The following is a 23,831-nucleotide window of genomic DNA, read 5'->3' as shown; positions in this document are numbered from 1 at the left end:
CTTTTATGGGGAGCCAATATACCACAATATTAGTACTTAGCCCAGACATGTCTTGATACGACCATGCAAAGACTTGTTTGAATTCTTGGAGTAACTTAATGAGGTCTCGCGTTGTTTCTGCAGTGATGCAAGCTCTGATCTTCACCTCTTTCTTTTCTTATACATCTCCTACGCTCACAACTTCTACTGATTCTTTGTGAGGTAAAATCTGTTTCTCCTCTTGTTCTACCATCCTTAAAAAATTAGGAGATAGGTTACAATTTCGATCATCTTCAAAGTCCTGAGGTTCCTTTAAACACATACCTTGCTCAAAAGGAGATTCTGAGTCAGTAGCAGTGTCGCTAATATCATTGATATCTGGAGACCTGTTATAGGAATGAAGGAAGACCCAAAGAACAAATGAATCTAAGAATAACTATCTATGTGGTATGAGTCTGAATGAAATGGAAAGAACAAAAGAATGTTTGCCAAAACGAAACACAAAGATGCATTTTATTGAAATAAAAATAGTGGGCATGTGCCTTTTTCATAAAAAGATTCTTATTGCTCCCAGGCTTAGAGCAATAGGTGTGTTCCGAAAATTACTCTAAAATGGTACTAAAAACTACAGGGATCCCCTCCATAGTCCAGTTGTTCAGAACACTTCTGGGGATGTAGGAACAAATTCTTGATAGGTTTTTTTAGTTTCTTCTTCAAAGGCACAAACATCTTTCCCTTCCGAACCCTCGATATCTTCAAAGAATTTCAACTCTTTATTATCCATCAGACTCTGTACTAGAGTTCTGAACTCAACGTATTTTAGATTTCATGAAACTTATTGCATGAAATGAAATGTAATGTTAATGAATGGAAAAGATGCATGCCAAAAGGCGTTGATTCTAGTTTAATTCCATTAGAACAAAGTTATTAGAAAACATGTTTATTTACATAAAGCAGATACATATACGGCCTCGCTTTCACACTCAAAACCTTAACTTTCCCAATAAACAAAGCTAATTCTTAGCCCTGATCCAACTCTGATTCATATTTCAAGCTTTGAACAGCTGGGGTTTGCAAGTGGTCAGCCACTTCTCGTACTCAGACCAAAGCTTTGCTCATAACGTGGTCCATATCTCTGACCTGCCCCTCTTACAGGTTGTTACCTTTCTCTTGTTGCCTTTTCCCGGACCATATTCGTGCGGCCGTATTGTCTTCCACTTTATCAAGAAACCCCTTTTCCATGACAAGCTCTCTATTTAGCAACCGAACATGAATCAACACACCTTTTTTTTTAAATGAAAATACAATGCAATCACAGCCAAAACAAAACAAAACAAAACAAATCAGTACATTTCATACAAAGCTAAAATTTAAAGCAAGCAAGAAATAATAAATAAAGCACCTATTTAGGTGACCATTAGAGGTTCGGTATGGTTCTATTTAGGGTAGGCTCTTAAGGCTCATTATATGCAGTTTTATTCTAAAGAAAGGGTACCTGAACCAATAGATTCCTCAATCCTCACCCATTATAGGCTCATAGGACTGAGTTTAGTTCAGGGGAATACATTTTCCTATGACTATACAGAGATGAAAATCTCATGAAGACATAGGTACAGATGTATCCCGAAAGAGATCCACTATCCTATACGGAGGTGAAAACCTCACGAAGGAATAGTTTCTCACTCCCACTTAAGAAGGGAAAAATCGAATGGTTATGCAAATGCAATATGCGAAAATACATCATGACACTTGAACCAATAAAGCAAATATATCATTATGTAACACTGCAAAAAAGAAGGATGAAATGCAATAAATGGATCATAAATTTAAATCAAATCATCAATTTTCGACAAAAAGACCAAATGTAATCAACTCACGACTTAACTCTCTTATTTTATCCCCAGCGGAGTCGCCAAGCTGTCGAAACCATTTTTTGAAATCGACTTTTATTTTAAGAAAACGAAAAATGAGAGTCACCACCAATCACTTTTAAGAGTTGTGATCGGGTCACCTCGTAATTTAATCGTTTTAATAAGAGGTTTGATTTATTAAAATAACTTTTTTTTGTATACAAAAATCTAGAAAATGGGTTCGGGAATCGGTTACACACGAGGAAGGATTAGCACCCTCGTTACGCCTAAAATTGGTACCTAATTGATTACTTAATGTCTTTAGTGTCGAAAATTAAAAATTTGAAGAGATTTTAGAACGCGACCCCACTTTGCATAACGTTATTATTTAAATCGCTTAAATAAATCAAAACATATGTAAAGGACTCTCTTATCTCGAGGTAACAAAATGTAACATCCCGTCAGTTAGGACACGACATCTCGAATCCTCGAAAATAAGCTTACTCTTTATTTTAATTATTATTTAAACCTCATATGTTTAAATTTTAAGAGGAATGTTCGGTTACCTTGGTTCAAAAAGAAAGTCGAACCTCATAAGTTAGGGCACAACCTTTCGAATCTCCAAATACGAAACATTGTCTTAATTTTAAAATTTTCTTTTTATGCATCGAGCAAAAATTAACGTAACACTTAAAATGATATATATTTAATTTATTCGGGTATGGTATAAAAATGGAAAAATATGTTTAAATGTAACACTTGGCACGAATATTAGCACAATATAAAACGAAAATACTATGCTAGTGAATAATGATAATTCACTATAATGATGATAAAGTAAATAAATAAAATAACAATTTAATAATAATAATCGCAATAATTATACTAATAACCATCATAGTATTAACATAAAGAATAATAATAATAACAGTAATAATAATAACGACAAATAATGTGTAATAAGATGGAAATGCAAACATTATGAAAATAAAATAAGGGCAAAGGAATAATAAATAAATAAATAAAATAATAAAATGAAAAGTTGAAATTAAATAAATAAAGGATTCAATTGGAATTAAAATGAAATTTAGGGCATAAATTGTAAAATATAAGTAAATAGATAAATACAAAAATAAATAAAATAGAAATTATAAAAGATTGAAATTAAATGAATTAAGGACTAAATCGGGATTAGAGTGAACTTAAAAGCGTAACTTTAAATAAAAAAAGTAAATAAAAGACTAAAATAAAAATGCAAAAGTATTTTTAAAAAAAGAAACTAAATGGGCGATTATTCCAAGTTTTATTATGCACACCATTTCCAAGAGACTAAATGGTCAAAGGGCTGAAATAAAAAAAAAAACTTAAATGGATAAATTTTAAAAAGAAAAAAGGTTGGAATTAAGACCAAAATAAAACACGCGTAAAGGAGGAGGGACTAACTGGGAAGGCATTCCCAGGCCCTCTAAACGCACTGTTCTATAGAGGATGGAAATGAAATAAAATCAAAATTTCGTAGTAAAAATTAAAAGAGAAAAAAGAAATGGGACTGGATTGAAATGCCATTAAAAAGAGAAATAATCGAAAGCATAAATATCCCATCCAGGCGAAAACACGCGGATCGCGCCAAAACGACGCCGTTTTGGCGTCTGAAATGAAATCCCAAAACGATGCCGTTTTGCATAGGCTATATAAGTAAAAAAAAGTTAGAAAAAAAAATCATTTTACCTGTTTTTTTTTTAAACCTCAGCTCTCTCTCATTTTTCTCTCAACCCTCCCATGTCCAGCCATCAAGTTCGGCGAGGCCCACGGTGATCGCAAGTTGTTGGTGACAGGCTCCGCTATTCCCGGTGGACGAAAAATTCCAAAAGGTCCCTCTTTTAGCCATTTTTTCGTGTAAACTCCGATTTGGAGTCAAATAACGCTATATTAAAGCCTAAACCCCAAATGAAAGGAAAACCTTTCGATTTCCAACGCCCTCTCTGCCGTTGCCTTGGCAGAATCCTTAGGGATCCAACAGCCTTTTGGACTAGAAGGGGTAAAGACGGTGGTGCGAAGACCAATCGACAGGTAAGTATTCTCTTTTTGTTTATTATTTCGAATCTAAAAATTAAAATAAATCACCTTGTTTTCTTTTGATTTCTTCTTGTTGTAATGCCCCAATTTTCAGGAATCCTGTGAATGTTGGCATAGGTTTAATTATGTTAGTGGGCCTCTAGAAAGCCCAAGCTTAAGATAGAACCCGACAATTTTAGTTAATTTTTGTTCCATAAGAAAAAGGGGGTAAAATTATGAAATAGGACCTATGTGAAAAAGTTTGAAAATGCTACAGGCTAAATTGAAGTGGCCAAATAAATAGGAGTGCAAAATAGGAGGATTTGCATGACAAACCTCCCATTTTACATGAAGTGGCCAGCCATCATGTTGTTGTAGACAAAATGTACACTTGATAACCATAATTTATGGTACAAATTGATACAAATTGATAATAGGTTAGGTAAATGTTCCATGATAATGGGTTAGGTAAATGTTTCATGATAATGGGTTAGGTAAATGTTTCATGATAAGAATATCATGTCTTTTGTATTAAAGAATTAAATGGATGAAATATGAAGTTTTATTAAAAGAAAAGGGTGAAAAGAACAAAGTTTTGTCCATCTTTGTTCATCATAGCTGAAAGTTAGAGAAGAGAAAGGAGAGGAGAAAGCTCTTGAGTATTCGGTCATTAGGAGGAGGAAAATTGAAGGTAAGTTCTTGGTACCTTGCTTCTATTTTGAGGTTCATGAGTTCTTCTTGATTCTACCTTAACTCTTGAAGTATATTTTGATTTTTAGTTGTGTTGTGAGCATTTGATCATGAATTAAAATGAAGGAAATGGTTGTTGTTTCATATTCTTTTGATGAAAAATGGAAGATATGTGAAGTTGAGCCAAACAAATGAGCATGCATGTGCCTTAGATGCTAAAGGGAAAAATCGGCTAACATGTTGTGCTTTGAAATGATGAAATGGAGATTATGCTTAAGTAAAAATCATAGATATGTGATGATTGATTGGTGATATACATGTTTAAATAACATGCATGCAAGATAGGTGTATGAAAGAGTGATTTGGTAATAAATCTGCTTGGGACAGCAGCAGTAACGTGACTTTGGAAAATCACCATAAATTGTGGGAGATGAATTAGAAGCTGAATAAATTATGTAATTAAAGCTTATTGAGTCTAATTTCTAATTAAATAAACAAGAACATATTTTGAATTCTGTACAATGAGAAATTTGATTCGTAATGAAGAGTGGTCAGATTAGTCAAACAGTGAAACATGGGAAACTTTGAGAAAAATCTGGTATTGATTGGCTAAACCAAAAATTCTGAAAATTTTATGGATAGAAGATATATGAGTCTATTTTCAAGGAAAATTAACGGAACTTGATTTGGAGTTTCGTAGCTCGAGTTATAAATGATTTAGTGACTGTTGCTCAGGAAGACAGCTTGCAGTGAAATTATGATTATGTGGTAAACATTGACAAAAATTTGTTAATGAGTTGCTTATCGTTTTCTTATAAGCTTCCTATGATCTGTAGGTGTGGTTGGCCGAATATGGCATGAGGTTAATATGTAGTTCGTGTTTGAATAGTTAGATTAACGTGTTAGTAATCCAATTGTAGGCAGTTCGTGTGTGTGGATCTCGTCAGCATATCGTCGCAAACAGGTGTGTAACTAACACCCTCTTTCTTAGTCTAGATCGGCAAAAGCCGAAATGCCGAAAACCGGTATTTTGTAGATTTGTGAGTGTGCGAATGCTCGTGAGGTAAATCGATTAATGTTTTTGGTAAGCTGCAATGTTTGGATTGCAAAGTGCATGATTTCGTGCCCTCGATATTTTTGGGCTTAATGGGCCAAAATTGGAATGATGGGCCAACTGCCCAATTCGGTAAGAACCCTCGGTAGTGATTCATTAGTACGTGAAAGGTAGGAATATGCATGAAAAACCCTAAAGTAGATAAATTACTGAAATACCTTTAAAAGTGGAAAATTTACGTTTTACCCTAGGAGATAAATTACCAAATACCCTAGGGTTAAATTGACCTAAATGCATGTTTGATGTTGTTATTTACTGCATGCCATGTTATTATCTGATGCATGGGATGGGATATTGACGGAGGAAGTCTTGAAAGCGGCTTGTCCACGTCTTGGAGGCTTTGCCTCAATTTATCGTTAATCGAGCAAAGAATCCGCAAGCTGTGGAGTGTTAAATTTGGGTGGGTTGAGCTATCCCCACATGGAGTGTATGGTGGTGCGGGTGGAGTGTAGTGGTTGGTGGGTTGAGTAGTCTCCCAAATGGGCTTGCATATGTTATTGATGTTGCATGTATTTTGAAATGGGCCTATGGGCCATCATCATTATCTGAATAAGGGGCTAAGGCCCAGTTTATTGTAATCTGAAAAGGGCTCTGGCCCAGTACCACTGTTACCTGAATGGGCTTAGGCCCAATGGGCTTGAGCTGACTTGGGCTTTGAATGGGTTTTCCTTACACACTGAGTTTCCCCAAACTCACCCTTTTATTTTCATCCATGCAGGTAATCCCCAACCATAGTGGGCTTGGAGCTGTGAGGGAATTCGGAGTGGCCACCCGTTCTGAAAGTTTGATTTTCTTCTCGTGAACTGGACATCCTTTTATTTACGTTTGAAGTTTTTGGCCTTTTAAATGTAATAAGGCCACTTAATTATTTTTGATGGTTTTAATATGTGTTACTAAGATAGGTAATACTTATTTTAACTGTTGAAATTGGATAGCTTTAGGGCGCGTTTTCAAAAACAACAGTTGACTTCAAAATAACACGACAACAAGTAAAGCTTCCGCAATGAAAGTATTTTATAAAATTAATCACTTTTCCTAAAAATGACTTAATCAAATCGGTTTCCTAGAAATATACATGACGTTAAGGTGTGGCAATGGCGGTGTGCATGTCTAGGATTGGATCCGAAGGGAGCTTGGTACTTAAGTAGTCTGATAGACTCACCTCCTCTTTTCTGGTTTCCTACCTGGTGCACAGCTTCCATTCACTTTAACCCTTAATGAATTAATCTTTTGAACATCAAGTACGATTTTCTAGACTTAGAATGGAAATTTTTTTTTTTTACGTTTTTGATGTGGCATGCCGGATCCGGCCATAACTTCTGGGCCGGGTTGGGGGTGTTACACTTGTTCTTTGAATTTTTTTTGTGTTTTCTATTTCCTTTTTTTTTTTCAAAAGAAAAAAGATCCCTTTCTGTGTTACAAAAATCGGTTTTTATATCCGAGAAAATATTACAATATATGTTTTTGATTGCTTGCTTATGCGTCTTTTCCCCTTTTTGTATTTCTTGCAGGGGTGATAGAAGTCAATAGGGTTGCTGTTGCTGTCTTGATGCAAAAGGGAAGTTTTCGGGTGCCACGTCCGTTGACATGTCGGGGAGCGACGTGGAAAAGGGGGCTAGGGTTTTTAGTTTTACTGAAAATGAGTTTAGATTGTGGGCTTGTAATTGGGTCCTAGGGTTTTTAATTATTTTGGGCTATTTTGGGTCTGATTTTTTTTTTGTAGATAGATTGTTTTTAATTTGGACTTTAATTTTTTTTTTTGTTTTATTTGGTTTGGTTTGGTTTGGGCTCGGGCAAAAATGGCTTATTACATATATACTTAATTAAAATTTAACTAGTTTAATTAATTATGTTTTAGTTAATTAAACTTGAATTATTTGAATTAATTAACATGCATCATGTTGTCCACTAACATATACTTAAAATAGGTCTACTTTATATTTTAGTCTTTTGATTAATTTTTATTTAAGTCCCTAAACCTTAATCTAATTAAAATTTATAGCAACTAGACTTTTATAATTTAGTCCTTGAGCCATGATTACTCACAATTTCAATTAAATCATTTAACTAAATTTTAATTCATCAATATAATAACTCCGTAAACATCTCTATTAAATATTTACGAAAATCGGATCCTAAAATAATCTTTTCTAGCATGACTGAAAATCGAGTTGTTATAAAAGTCGTTATCAAGCAACACTTTCATTACCATATTATTAAGATATCAAGACACTAGAATTTTCTCCATTGTTGCGGTATGCCGACAACATGTCATTTCTTTTTTCAATCTTAATGAGGAGGCAACCATTAGATAACCTTAAAATTTGGATTTAAGAATTTTTAAATATATATAATAGTTTACAATATATAGAGGAAGAAATTTTGAGGTTTCTATGAAAAATAAACAAATGAGGTCGGTTGGTTATAGAGTTTAGAATTAGACTTTTGTTAGGGTTTTAAAATGGTTGTTTAAATTTTTAAAATAATAAAGATAGTATTTCATTAGGGTTTTTAAATATACATATCTTGGCACTGTTTAAATTATATTTACTTTTGGGGTTAAGGTTTTGTTAAGTTTTTTAAATGAAGCCTACATCCATATATGTTAGATCCATTTTAATCTTATGTGATTTTTTTTTTAGTTTTATAAAAATTTAAATGGAGCTTAATATTATAGGTGCGAGATTCATTTAAATTTTTAAAAATATCATGATTTCAGTTCATTGGTAAGGGATTATAGAAAAAGTTTGAGTATCAATACAAACCTCGATACCTCTAATTGTCAAGATTCATTTAATACTAAAATTCATTCATTTGATCACTTTCATAATTTTGATAAGCTCGAAAAACTTGACAACTCTTAAAACATAAAAGATCTCGACAATCATTAGGGTAGAAATATCTTTTTTTTTAAAAAAGAACACATATTTGAAAATAATCTCAAAATACATATTTCAGAAATAACCTCAAAAACCATTTATTCGTTGCCATAAAAAAAATGTTGGGGGTCGATCAAAATTGAATGGAAATAATATTTTTTGGATTAGATAAATATAAAAAGATTGATAGAATCTGTAGGAATTGCTAATTTTTCTACCCTAGGCATAGGGCTAACAGCATCACTGTGATGTTTTGAGGGGACTCAGATTCTATCATACAATTCTATTACTAGAACTATTATTAACTAAGCTTTATATATTTCATTTCACTGTTTATGTTGAAATATTATTTTAAAATTTATAAAATATTAATTCAATAATAATTTGAATTAACTCCCTCAAATGTAAGATATTTTATTTTAAAATGTATTATAAATGCATAAGTTTTATTTTAATAAATTTTGATTTTAAAATGTTAGATTTAGAGTTTAAAGTTTTAATATTTGTCTATAATTAATTATTATTTAATGATATTTAAATAAATTTATTTATAAAATTTCATTGCTTTTTAATAATGATATATACGATGATATATAAAACTCATACGTGAATAATATATCAAATATTTTATCTTTAAATTCAAATCATTACACATAGAGGTAATTTCAGTCAAAATATTAGAGTTGTGAGCTGTTGTGTTTTCATTTTATGGATTGTCTAATCAATTGTTTGTTTTGTCTTCCATCTTTCAACAACTTAATAATCTAGAATTTGTTTCATTTTTGTTAATCTTATAGATTTTAAAGTTATCCTAAACAGTTTGTGTGAGACAAGAAAGGTTGGAGCAGACCAATGAATCTCCAAATCAAAATATAATCCTCAATCAATAACACTTCATCCTCATCAACTTTTACCTAAACTTAGTCCTGTAAAAAAAAAATGTAAAATAAGAATTCGTACCAAATATCCTGTTAGTTTTGTTCAAAATGTAGAAATGTAAGTAATGGCTGTGGCCAATGTCCTATTAGGGGTCATAAAGATCCAATATCTCATGCCGTGGCAAAACTAAGAAGCTTGCAGGGGCTCGGTCTCTCTTAAAATAAAAAATTTTCATTCAAGCCCTTTTATAATTTATAAAATTTGAAATTAGGAATAGTAAATTATACTTTAGCCTTTTCAAAATGATAACATTTGATTTAATCATTTAAAAATTATAAAAATATATGCTATTAAAATAGTGAACTTCTATTTTACTTTCGTAAAAATATATAATTTAATTCTAACCTAAAAATGAAATTCTGGTTTGCCCCTAATATCACTGGACAATGATTAAAATGTACTCATGTTAGCTTGTAAGAGAGGAATTCAATTTCTTTTAAAAGAAAATTGAAATCCAATTATAATTTTTAGAAGTAAAAATATAAATTTACCATGTATTGATTTATGATTTTATCATTTTTAAGAAGACAAAATAAAATATTTTGTATTTTTAGGATTAAAATAAAATTTTTCAACGTATTAATTTATATATTTATCATTTATGAAAAGACAATTTGGAGTATGCCTCTCATTTCAGTCAAATTAAGACAAAAATAGAGAGCGACGTCGCAATGATGAAACAAGGGAGAAGCAGAAACGACGTGGCAACATGTCATGCAATTTCTCGATTTTCTTCTTCCAATCAAATTCTGATTATTTGTCCCCGTCGAACTCTGATTGGCATAGATTATTTTAAGATTATTTGATCTACAAATTTATCCTCTAAATAGGTCATTTTTTACCCTAGAAAGATTAACCCATAACACATTTAAGTATTAACTTTTACAAGCTTTCATGGAATTTTATGTTTAAGTTTTGAGGGTTCTTATTTTTGGTTTTGGGGTTAAATTTTTATCTCCATCTCTGTCGTTTTTGCCAATTTAGTGTAATTATCTTTGCTGAAGAGGGGTTTTTCTACGTAAAATCTGTGTGTTCAATCTTTTCAATTTCTTTATTATTTTTCTTATTCGTTGCTTACACGAGTTTATCCCCAATAGATGATTTTTTTTTTGAGAGCTAAAACTTCTTGCTGCTTGTAATATTTTTTTTATCAAGAGTTTTACATACATATTTATTTTATATACATTTAATTTGTGTTTTAGATTTTTTTTGAAAAAGAATTAAATATATTTTTATATTTTTACTAGGTTAGAAAATTATTTAATTTCTTACTTGTATGAGATATTACATACAAGATTTAATTTTCATGGATATCAATGTTTGTTTAATTATCGTGATTTGGGTTTCCATAAGCTTTAGTAATACATTTTAAAAGATGCTGGTAGGTCTTGAAGGCAACCACTCATTTCAATATTTCTGGTGGCAAAGCTAAGGAGTCTGTTAGAATTAAGTGACTCAAATTCTTATTTAAATAAAATACGATGGAAAATAAAATAAAAGTAAAATCCATATAGAACTAGACTTCTTTTATTTTATTTTAGAATAAGGTTTTTAAACCTTATTAAACTCCATCTATTTTATATTGATTAGGATAAGGTGTTTCAATCCTACTAGAATATGGCTTTGCAAGCCTATAAATAGACATAGTCTATTCCTCTTGTATTTGAGTAAAAATTTTTCGACATAGTGAATTTTCTTCTCCTCTGCCCGTGGTTTTTTTTCCGAAAGGGTTTCCACGTAAAATTTATGTGTTCTTTATTTTTATTTATTTTATTCTATTTTATTTTTCACAAATTGGTATCAGAGCTTCCGGGTTATTCATCTCGATCACGGTAATGGCGTCTTTGAAGTATGAAATTTCGCTGTTGGATCGCAACACCAGATTTGCGTTGTGGCAAATTAAGATGCAAGCAGTTCTTGCACAGATGGATCTAGAGGATGCCCTGCTAGGGATAGATAAGATGCCTTCGACATTAACAGATGAAGAGAAGAAGCGTAAGGATCGAAAGGCATTAACACAATTACATCTCGCATTTGTCCAACGAAATTTTGCAGGATGTGATGAAAGAGAAAACGCCATTGCATTATGGAAGAGGCTAGAACAAATATGTATGTTGAAAACTCTAACAAGCAAGTTGCATATGAAGCGGCGTCTTTATGCTCATCGTTTGGAGGAAGGTGCGTCGTACACGAACACTTAATGTTGTTTAAAGAAATTCTCTCAAACTTGGAGGCCATGGAGGTTCAAGATGATAAGGAAGATCTAGGGTTGATTCTACTTTGTTCGTTGCCCCGTCTTATTCAACCTTTAGAGACACGATTTTATATAGCCATGAGTCTCTCACAGTTGATGAGGTTTATGATTCTTTAACCTCGTATGATAAGATGAAGCATCTTGTGGTTAAACCCAACTCTCGTGGAGAGGGTCTCATTGTTCGTGGGAGACAAGACCGAATGTTGATGATGATCGTAGTAGAACACAGAACGGAATCCTCGTGGTAAATCTAAGGGTAGATCGAAATCTTCAAACAGAGGTAAAACTTGCAACTTCGCAAGAAGAAAGGGCACATTAAATCTGAAGTGCTATAAGCTACAAAATAAGATTAAAAGGGAGGTGCGAATCAAAAGGAAAACAAACGGAAAATTCCGGTGAAGGTGATGTTGTAGAAGACTACGGCGATGGTGAACTTCTAGTTGCTTCATCAATGATTCTAAAGTAAGCGAGGAGTGGATACTTGATTCAGCTGCACCTTCCACATGAGTCCCAATCGGGATTGGTTTACAACTTATGAAACGATGATCGAAGGTGTTGTTTTGATGGGAAATAATGCTTCATGTAAAATCGCAGTGTTGGAATAATTAAAGTTAAGATGTTTGATGGAGTTGTCGAACACTTAGTGACGTGCGGCATGTTCCGAATTGAAAAGAAATTTAATTTCGTTGAGTACTCTTGATTCAAAAGGGCATGATATACACGGTGAAAGTGGGGTTTTAAAGATTTCAAAGGGTCCCTTGTTGTGATGAAAGGGCAAAGAAAGATTGCCAAGTTATATGTTTTCTGTGGTTCTATCTTATTCTTGGTGATGCAATTGTCGCTTCCTCTTCCTTGTCGATGATGATATTACTAAACTTTGGCATATGCGCCTAGGGCATATGAGTGAGAATGGCATGGCGAATTAAGCAAAGAGGACTTCTTAATGGGCAAGGAATTTGCAAACTGAATTTCGTGAGCACCGTGTTTTTGGGAAGCAAAGAGAGTTCGATTCACTAGAGGAATCCATAACACGAAGGAAACGTTGGAGTATATCCATTCGATCGTGGGGCCGCCCAGAGTGCCTTCGAGAGGTGGAGCTAATTATATGCTAACCTTTATTGATGATTTTTCCGAGAAAAGTTTGGGCGTTCTTCCCGAAGCGTAAAAGCGATGTGTTTTCCACATTTAAGTCTTGGAAAATTATGATTGAAAAACAGACGGAAAAGCAGATAAAATACCTCCGCATGCACAATGGCTTAGAGTTCGCTCGATGAGTTTAATAGATTGTGCAAGTCGAAGGGATCATGAGACACTTGACGATTCGTCATACTCCACAACAAAAGCGGCGTTGCGAACGAATGAACGAACGATCATGGAGAAGGTTCGATGTATGTTGTCAAATGCCAACTTACCAAGTCATTTTGGGCGTAAGCGATTTCATCTGCATGTTTTTGATCAACCGATCTCCATCCGCTGCCATTGAGAAAAAGACTCCACAAGAGGTATGGTCCGTAATCCCGCTAATTATTCGATTTAAAGATTTTGGGTGTCCTGCGTATGCTCATGTTGATAATGGAAAATTGGAACCGAGATCCATTAAATGCGTTTTCTTGGTTATAAAGTGGTGTAAAAGGCTATAAGTTATGGTGTCTCGAAAATAGAAAAGTTGTGATTAGCAGAGATGTTGTTTTTGATGAAACCGCTATGCTACCTAACTTATCTCTTAAAGACTCTTCCAATAAAGAAAACTAAAAGCGGTGGAGCATCGATTAATCTGAGTAATCAACTCCTCAAGCCAAGACAAAAATTGAGAATAGAGTTGCTTCTTCACCGCAATACTCTATCGCCAAAAACAGGACAAGAAGAGAAATTAAACCTCCAAAGAAGTATGCCGAGGTTGATCTAGTTGCTTATGCTTTAAATGTGGTGAAGATATAGATGCGAATCAAGAGCCATTTAATTATTCTCGAGGCGATTAGTGTGAAGACTCGTAAAAGTGGATGTTTGCTATGCAAGAGGAGATGGAATCACTCCACAAAAAATGAACATGGGATCTTGTAAAACTTCCTAAAGGTAAAAAGGTCGTTCGTTGTAAATGGGTGTTTAAAAAGAAAAAGGGACTTGTGAGTTGAAGAACCGGATATAAAGCAAGGCTTGTTGCAAAGGGTTCTGATTAAATTCGGAGTGGACTTCACAGATGTGTTCTCTCCAGTTGTTAAGCATAGTTCGATTCGAGCTTTGCTTGGTATTGTTGCCATGCATGATTTGGAGCTTGAGCGGTTAGATGTAAAACGCATTTTGCATGGAGAACTTGAGGAAGATATTTACATGCAACAACCAGAGGGTTTTATAGTCTCGAAAAAGAGGACTATGTTTGCTTGCTGAAAAAGTCCCTTTACGGTTTGAAACAGATCACCAAGACAGTGGTACAAGAGGTTTGATTCCTTTATGACTTCTCATGATTTCAAAAGAAGTAGTTTTGACAGTTGTGTCTACTTTAAGAAAAAGCAGTGATGGTTCTTTTGTGTATCTACTTCTTTATGTTGATGACATGTTGATAGCAAAGAAAAGATAAAGAGAGATAAGAAAGGTTAAAGCCCAACTAAGTGAAGAATTTGAGATGAAAGATTTAGGACCAGCAAAGAAGATACTTGGTATGGAGATTCTCGAGATAGAAAAGCAAGTAAATTGTACCTAAGTCGGAAGGGTACATTGAGAAAGTTCTTTGCGTGTTCAATATGCAGAGTGCTAAGCTGTTAGTACTCCTTTAGCGACCATTTCGGACTTTCATCGGCCTTATCTCCTCAATCGATAATGAGATTGAGTACATGTCACATGTTCCATACTCTAGTGCAAGAGGATCTCTCATGTATGCTATGGTTTGTTCACGCCCGATTTATCATATGCAATCGGTCAGCTTAGCGATACATGGCGAATCTCGTAAAGAACACCGAAAGCGATTCGATGGATTTTAAGATACTTACGAGGCACTACTAATGTTTGCTTACGCTTTGGAAGAACTAAAGATGGAGTTATAGGGTATGTTGATGCTGATTTTCTTGGAGACCTTGATAGAAGAAGATCTCTCACGAGTTACGTCTTTACAATCGGAGGTTGTGCAATTAGTTGGAAAGCCACTTTGCAAACTATATCGCTTTGTCTACCACTGAAGCTGAGTACATGGCGATTCATCGAGGCTTGTAAAGAAGCTATTTGGTTGAAGGGACTATTTAGTGAACTCAATGAAGACCTTCAAATCAAGACAAGATTTTGTGACGATCAGTGCCATCTTTCTTACAAAAGATCAAATGTTTCATGAGAGAACAAAACACATTGATATTCGGTATCATTTTGTTCGTGATATTATTGCTCGTGGTGATATTGTTGTGAGCAAAATTAGCACTCATGAAAATCCTGCAGATATGATGACTAAGTCACTTCCTATAACCAAGTTTGAGCATTGCTTAGACTTGGTTGGTGTTCATTGTTGAAGTTAAACCCTTAAGGGGTTTTTTGGAAGAGGTGAAGAACTTGTTCATTGAGAATTTGTGTCAAGGTGGAGATTGTTAGAATTAAGTGACCCAAATTCTTATTTAAATAAAATACGATGGAAAATAAAATAAAAGTAAAATCCATATAGAACTAGACTTCTTTTATTTTATTTTAGAATAAGGTTTTTAAACCTTATTAAACTCCATCTATTTTATATTGATTAGGATAAGGTGTTTCAATCCTACTAGAATATGGCTTTGCAAGCCTATAAATAGACATAGTCTATTCCTCTTATATTTGAGTAAAAATTTTTCGACATAGTGAATTTTCTTCTCCTCTGCCCGTGGTTTTTTTTCCCGAAAGGGTTTCCACGTAAAATTTATGTGTTCTTTATTTTTATTTATTTTATTCTATTTTATTTTTCACAGAGTCGTTGGCAAGGATTTCGTCTTCCCTAAAATAGAAAATTTTTCATTTAGATTCTTTATAATTTATAAAGTTTTAAATTAGTAATAATAAAATTGTACTTTGATGTCCCAAAAACAATAAAAATTTGTTTTAATCATTTAAAAATTATACAATTTAATTTTGATCCCTCAACAAAATTTTCTGGTTTCGTTACTAAATATGCTTTATAAGTCTAAATCTTGAACTCTATATTTGGGTTGTTTCAAAAACAACTAGCAATGAAGATACAAGCAATTACCACTCCTCCAATTAGCTAGCCAAAGCATGTAATCTTTAGCATGTAAAGTGATGTTGTGAGAGTTAGTTGAATTGACTCTTAGACCATGTAAATTTCACTCCCTTTCCATTGGCTTATTTGTGGAGTATAAACCTAACAATCCAATGAGTAAATCCACAACTTTAACATCAATTTTTTTCAATTATCGTACTACCATGGATTGGAAGGCCATTAATAGAGTTGCATCTCTTAACGTTATTGTGACCTCATTAGATGAAAAATGAAATGTCGTTCAACATGAATAGAAATAAACTCTTATATCAGTTTAAAGTGGTTCATTTAGCTAACGATAAAGAAACCAATATCCCTATAAATGCTTACAGATTTGTGCATCCAACAAGCTTATTTTCTTAATCTCATCCCCTGAAACACACAAACTTTATATATTGTTATTGCAAATTGAGCTACATGTATTCGCAATCTCAATAAAGACATCATTATAAAATTTTAGGTTTAGGAAATTTTTAGTAAATAAGTAGATAAAATGGATTATATATAGTAAGATTTTTCTAGTTTTTTTCGTAAAAATAAAATACAAATTGAGATGAATTATTTATAGATTTTAAATTAAGTCGCTATTACAGTTTAATCAATGAATTAATTTTGTGGAGTTTATTTAAACTTTTCTCTAAATTAAACAAAGTCATCTAACATGATCAAAATAATTAAAGCAAATTAAATACATAAATGCATGAGCATAAATATTCAATTAAAAATCACATAAAAATTAGATTCAATAATAAACTAAATTAAAGACGAGGACTAAATTGAATAAAATTAATACCTAAAACACCAAATCTAAAGACTCCTTTGCATAACTTAATAATCATCACATCAAGGACTAAATAAAAATATATCAAATTAGCACATATATTTAAAATCAATTTAATTGATAACTAAAAGACATGAATATTTTGATAAATAATAAAAACCATTATTACTATAAAACCTCAAATTTATTCTTTATATTTTGTTGATCTTATGGATGACATCTACAAACACATCCTTTATATCAGATTTTATAATATCCATTCTAAATTTAAGGGAGAAATTAAAAGGGCAAAAAATAACACTAAACCACCATTCATAACACGTTGAAAAACATGAGTTCACCTTTCAATAGGTTTCAACACTAAATAAAGAGAAAAACCAATTATGATCATAGAAGAAATGACACATCTTCTCTTTTAATAACGGGTTGAACAAATTCAAAATCACCAGCACAATTTCTTGAATTTTTGACATAGCTTTTTCAAAGTACTCATCCTTTTTTTTTTTTTTTTTTACTTTTTTAACCTTAGATTTAAAATAAATTTCTAAACATCCCACTATAATGATATTTTAGCTTAACACCATCGATTCTAAAAATATATTTAGGGTTTGAAAGTTATCCTAAAAAGATTAATACAATAATTATATAGACAAAATCAAATCAATGAATCTCCAAATCAATATATATGCCAAGGTTTTAAAGTGTCTGATTTTGTCCCTATTTTCACAAACAATATCATGAAAGTATATATATGCCATGCATGTTTTTATATTTTCTTCTGCTTTTACAAATTTGGGAATTTCCCAAGACCACAAACATCATAAGAAAGTATAACTATACTTCATTAATGTTTTTTTCAAACTATTACAAAACCAGATAGTGATATCTAAGATATTATTACAAAGAAGAAAGAGGCTCGAGGTTCCTCTAAAACCCTCCAACAAAGGCCAGTTTGTCCACACACCTAAAAAAAACCATGTTTATTTTTCCACCCTTTTCAACCTTGGAAATAAAGGGATACACGACATCATATATATATATATATATATATATATATATATAGGTTTGGTTGAATTTTCAACCTCCCAAAGAAAAACCAAAGGAGCTGTCATGTCATACAACAAGAGGGAATTAACCCAACATGCCCAAATAGTCGGTCCATGCAAAAAGAAAAAAGAAAAAAGTTGACTGGAAACAACAATCCTCTTGTAAAAATAAACCTGATCTGATCAGCTAACAATGGCTTGATGATGGTGTTCAATGGTGGAGCATTATAAGACCTTTGTTTTTCAGACTCTGAAACTATATATATGCATACCAAGATAGAAAAGCTTATTATTATACTTAATTAAAAGGGAAATTTGTTCACATGAGCGATTCAAAAGCTGAACGAAGCTTCTTCACAAAATCCTTTACTGTCATACAGAATTCTATATCCATCTGCCAAAAAAGAAAACATAGACATAATTGAAGAAAGTACATGAAATAATGATTTGTTCAATTATTGTCACCAAAAACTGTAAAAAATACCTGAGCGACAATTGTTATGTCAACAGCGGAACTCCCAAATGTGACGGTATTGCTATTGATGACAGTTAGGTGAGATTTCTCGAGTTCAGACATGATTTTCTCGGGGAATCCTTTTCTTTTCTCACAATGGATTCTTACAAGAACACTTTTGTCACAAAACCTTGCTTCAATCTCTGGTAATGGCTGATGAAAGTCATCAATATTGTCCGCGGCAGAGAGATGGGATTTCTTCACGAAAACAACTGATTCCATTGATTTCTTTCTAGTCAGCTCCTCAAGTGTCTTCACTTTCTCCTGCAGTTGTTTCAGGTACTTGATAGCATCTCCAAGCACCGACGCCTTGTCCATCTGTCAATCACTTTGCAACTTTAACAGAATACGTAAACCCGTACCAGTATGTATATGTATATATGTGCGTGTATATTTGTACCTTCTTTAAGCCAGGAACAATAGCAGAGAGAGCTATGAACCGCTGGCTGAGTTTTTCACGGCGTTTCCTTTCAGCCATGATATGGTCTTGTGTCTGAGAAATTCCAAGCCTCTTAGATCCATGGCAACCCTTAAGCACATAATTCTGGGTTCCAAAGGGGTTTTGAGAGAACAAGATCTCAGAAGGGAAAGGTTCCATGCTCTTAGAACAAGCAGCTTCTTCTTCTTTAGGCTTCAAAATCCCCCTTGGATTTATTACGTTGTTGGAAGCGGCAAAAGAGAGAGCGTCAGGAGAAAAAACAGAAGCTTCAAGGTTTGATACATTGCATGAATCCCCCCAGCAGTTGGTTTTAAGCTGCTTTGGAGGTCTACCAATGGCGCCACTGTAATCCGGATAGTTATCAACAGCAGCTGTTACTGGGAGGAAACTGAGCTCGTCAAGAGAGTTCATATGCCACTGATGGAACAAGTTAGGATCCTCCATTATTCCCTGAGGATTTGACATCTGTTGCAGACACACAGTACTTAGAACAAATGAATCAATAACATATAGGAACAAGAAATAACTTGAAAGGAGTCTTACAAATTCAGGTAGCTCTCTAATTGATGAAATCTCCATTGAAGGAAAAGGTAAATTTTCCCTTTAATGATTAAAGCTTTCTAAATGTCAAAAAAAAAAGAAAAACCTCCAGTAAAGCAGGAACATGGGAGCACCAACTTTTAGAGCTGTCTTGCGGTCTTGCCTGTTTATATAAATCCACCAATACCTAGTTGTCTCACGGGTTGTTGATGTGAAAAGACCATTGAAAATGGACAGGACTACACCAAAATCTCTATACTTCTCTACATTGATGACAGCATAACAGCTTAATGCATATATAAATAAAAGAGTGGGTTGTTTTTGCTGACAAATAAGCCATTTGTTTTGGTCACCTCTTCCATTTTTGTTGTTTTGCAGACTTTTAAGGAGCATCTCCAACCAGTCGTTGAAAATTGATTCAATGTTAGAGATCTAAGTGACCCCAAAAAGTTGTGGTCCCATATCCATCTAACCAGGGGTGCATGCTGTTTAGAAACAATAGTTAAGGTGGAAACGGTGTCACACTTGAGTAAGGCAGTTGAAATTAATGTGATGGCTAACTATGATTGCCGGAGTTTCTAATTCTGAAGTTTCGGTTGACTAGGTTGTGATTTCGGCCAATGTGGTGGCGATATCTGTCTAAGAATGCTGCACTAGATTAACATACAGTCCGTCACACCGGCCTATAATGAGGTCGGCTAATCAGCGCCCATTTATGTGATAATGAAGCTCCCGAATTAGCAGTATAATCACCCCGGTTACACTTTGGATCCAGTTTCAACTTCTTTTGAAATGTAAAAAGATTTAAATATGAATATTAAGTTGGAAAATTAAAAATATAAATATATATATATATATATATATTTATATAATATGGTGAATGATAGACTTTTTTATGGGTCGGGCTTAGGTAAAAATATAAGCCCGAAAAATAAGTTTGGATAAAAAAAATAAAACCCGTTAAAAACGGGCAGGGCTTCAGGGTAAGACATTTTTAGTTTGGGCCCAGTCCGGCCAAAATTCACTAAATGACAAAAAAAATCTTTCTTTTTGTTTTTAATATTATTTTCTTATTGTTTTCTCCCTATTTTGCTACCATTTTACTATTATGTTGCTACTATTTTATTGTTATTGTTTGGATATTGTATAACACTTATTTAATTTTGTTATTATTTTAAAGACATTTGTTTGTTAAGTTGCATCTATCTTAGTGTTATTTAAGTATACATATTTTTTGGGAAATATTTATTTTGATGTTTTAGTATTTTGATGTATTATATATATTTTAAAATTATATAAAATAATATAAAATTAATATGGGCGGGCGAGTCGGGCCGAGGTTTTAACATTTTTATCTAGGTCGAGCTTGGGTAAAATTTTAGGCCCATTTTTGGGTTGGGCGGACCCAAACCTAGTAAATGGGCCTAAAATTTTAGTTGAGCCCGGCCTGAGCAGGCTCACCCATGCACACCTCTAGTGAAAGATATATTAAATATTAAATTAAATCGATTATATTTTTAAAAATTTTAAAAAAATATTATCGAATTTAAACAAAAACTAAAAAGCTTATTTTTGGAGCTGTTAATATTATATATAAACTCGACTCGACTTATCCTTTCGCACATGACACTTTTAATATATACATGTATACTAAATCAAATAATTTTTGGTTTAATTTCGAGATCAAAATGAAAACCATGTTGCAATAATTTAAGGAAAAAGTTTAAGCTCTCGATATATGTTAAGATTCAAAATTGATAACAGCATTCTCTCCTCCATTTGTAAGGTATCAAAAGAATAGGTTGTTAAATCAAATGTCTCAAAAATTCCCAACAGGAATCTAAAATATAAAAAACACTATTATTTTAACCCAAAAAAAAAATTATAAGTTTGTAGATGTAGTTTTCGATAATATTGTTTCTAAAATTTAAACTTGAATTTTTTCTTTAAAAGTACAATATATCTTACCATTACACTTAATATTTTTAAATTTAAATCTCAAAATAGTACAAACAGAAGATAACACACGTGCTAATGTAACATATTCTCAAATCCATAAATTTGGTGGATGTTTTTCTAATAGAAGATTTGAATTATCAAAAAATTTTATGAATTTGATAAATTAATACTTTTTTTATACTTTTCAAATAGATACTATATTGAAACCCAAGCAATTTATACTAATATTTTAATATTAATAATTAAGCCTGGGGTTCATTGTCATTACTTGAAGAACAAGTTAGGGTTCGGGATCACTTGCCATGGGACTCCTTAATGTAGTTGTTTTAAATGATTGCTCTTGTTATACAGTATTTGAAAAATGAAATGCCTTTCTTATCTGTTGGGTCTACTTGATGTGCGAATGAAGGTCTTTCTAAGGGAGAAAAAGGCAAATCATTGATACCTACTTGAAACCATATTTGATGTATTTTACCATTAACTAATTTGATGTTTTAAGTGGTGACTTCCATTAATTCATGTGGTTGAATATTTAAAAGCTTTCATATATATGTTTTTCTCATAAGAATGAGAAGCCATAGCAGTGGGAACTGGGAATCAGCCTATATTAGAATTGAGTAACCCGAATTCTTATTTAAATAAAATACAGTGGTAAAATAAAATAAAAGTAAAATCCATATAGAACTACACTTCTTTTATTTTATTTTAGAATAAAGTTTTTAAAACCTTATTAAAATCCATCTTTTTGATATTGATTAGAATAAGGTATTTCAATCTTACTATACTCCTTCTGTTAGAATATAGTTTTATAAGCCTATAAATAAACATAGTCTACTCCTCTTGTAATCATTTTGAATTCAATATAGTGAATTATCTTTTCCTCTGCCCGTGGTTTTTTCCTGAAAATGATTCTACTTAAAAATCTGTGTTCTTTATTTTTCTTTCTCTTTTTTCTTTGCGATATATTGTCATTACCGACGTTCTATTTTTTCACAAATTGGAATCCGAGCTTTCGGGTTGTTTTTCTCAATCACGGTAATGGCGTCTTTGAAGTATAAAATTCCGCTGTTGGATCGCAACACCAAATTCTCGTTGTGGCAGATAAATATGCAAGCCATTTTTACACAAATAGACTTAGAGGGCGCCCTACTAGGGATAGATAAAATGCCTTCGATATTGACGGAGGAAGAGAAGAAGCGTAAATATCGAAAGGCGTTAACACAGTTACATCTACATTTGTCTAAAGAAATTTTGCAAGATATGATGAATGAAAAGACCGCCGCTGCATTATGGAAGAGACTGGAACAAATATGTATGTCGAAAACTCTAACCAGTAAGCTGCATCTGAAGCAACGTCTTTATGCTCATCATTTGGAGGAAGGTGTGTTTGTACGCAAACACTTAACAGTGTTTAAAAAAATTCTTTCAAACTTAAAGGTCGTGGAGGTTCGGTATGATAAAGAAGATCTAGGGTTTATTCTGCTTTGTTCGTTGCCTACGTCTTATTCAACCTTTAGAGACACGATTTTATATAACTGCAAGGCTCTCACAGTTGATGAGGTTTATAATTCTTTAACCTCATATGATAAGATGAAGCATCTTGTGGTTAAACCCGACTCTCAGGAAGAGGGTATCATTGTTCGTGGGAGACAAGATCAAAATGTTGATGATGATCATGGAAGGACACAAGAACAGAATCCTCGGGGTAAATCTAAGGGTAGATCGAAGTCTTCAAACAAAGGTAAAACTTGTAACTTCTGCAAGAAGAAAGGGCACATTAAATCTGAGTGCTATCAAATGCAGAACAAGATCAAAAGGGAGGCTATGAATCAAAAGGGAAAACAACCAGAAAAATCAGGTAAAGCTGATGTTGTAGAATACTACAGCGATGGTGAATTTCTAGTCGCTTTTGTCAACAATTCTAAAGTAAGCGAGGAGTGGATCCTTAATTCGGGCTGCACTTTCCACATAAGTCCCAATCAGGATTGGTTTACAACTTACGAAACAGTGTCTAGAGGTGTTGTTTTGATGAAAAATAATGCTTCGTGTAAAATCGCAGTTGTTGGAACGATTAAGGTTAAGATGTTTGACAGAGTTGTTAAAACACTTAGTGACGTGCGACATGTTCCAGAATTGAAGAGAAATTTAATTTCGTTGAGTACTTTTGATTTAAAAGGTTACATGTTGAAAGTAGGGTTTTGAATATTTCCAAAGGTTCCCTCATTTTGATGAAAGGTGGTGTGTCATTGGAAGCACCAAAAATAACCTATCCCTATAAAATAATAAAAAGAATAGTATAAGAGAAGTAGGGTCAAATCTTCAGGGACTAGATTTGCACAAATTCTTGTTCTTTGAACCCGGCATAGTCGTACCCAAGAAAAAGCGGCTTACCTAAAAAAAAACATAATTAAAAATACAGAGAGGTTAAAATTATATAAATTGAAATCGAAATTGTAAAGAGAAACAGAATTTAGAAAATAGATTCTTTGATTGAGAAATTCCAACCTCCGGTTATCTCGATCCTCCTTGGGTTCAATCCTAGGCTTTTAAGTTGTAACACCCCT

At 33.0% G+C, this 23,831-nt stretch overlaps 1 protein-coding gene and 1 long non-coding RNA gene across 3 annotated transcripts; one reads left to right on the top strand and one right to left on the bottom strand.

Annotated features, from left to right (window-relative positions):
• The first annotated feature begins 4,439 nt into the window (after window positions 1–4,439).
• On the top strand, window positions 4,440–6,635 carry LOC128289370 (uncharacterized). The gene is made up of 3 exons (XR_008279003.1): window positions 4,440–4,575; window positions 5,495–5,538; window positions 6,407–6,635. It is a non-coding gene; the product is annotated as an uncharacterized LOC128289370 (long non-coding RNA).
• Window positions 6,636–17,513: 10,878 nt separating this feature from the next.
• Window positions 17,514–19,572, bottom strand: LOC108466247 (transcription factor bHLH25-like). Of its 2 annotated transcripts, XM_053025112.1 has the most exons (4): window positions 19,312–19,572; window positions 18,730–19,233; window positions 18,300–18,647; window positions 17,514–18,209 (listed from the first exon to the last, which is right to left on the bottom strand). In XM_053025112.1, exons 1-4 carry the CDS (start codon window positions 19,345–19,347, stop codon window positions 18,135–18,137), a joined length of 963 nt encoding a protein of 320 aa, XP_052881072.1. In that variant the 5' UTR covers window positions 19,348–19,572; the 3' UTR covers window positions 17,514–18,134. The 2 variants fall into 2 exon arrangements, with proteins under 2 accessions (XP_052881072.1, XP_017622075.1); XM_017766586.2 differs by having other exon boundaries at window positions 18,730–19,572.
• Between the last annotated feature and the right edge of the window lie 4,259 nt (window positions 19,573–23,831).

Source organism: Gossypium arboreum, chromosome 2 (assembly GCF_025698485.1).
Source record: "Gossypium arboreum isolate Shixiya-1 chromosome 2, ASM2569848v2, whole genome shotgun sequence".
NCBI classification, from domain to species: Eukaryota; Viridiplantae; Streptophyta; class Magnoliopsida; order Malvales; family Malvaceae; genus Gossypium; species Gossypium arboreum.
This window is presented reverse-complemented; position numbering and strand designations above follow the sequence as displayed.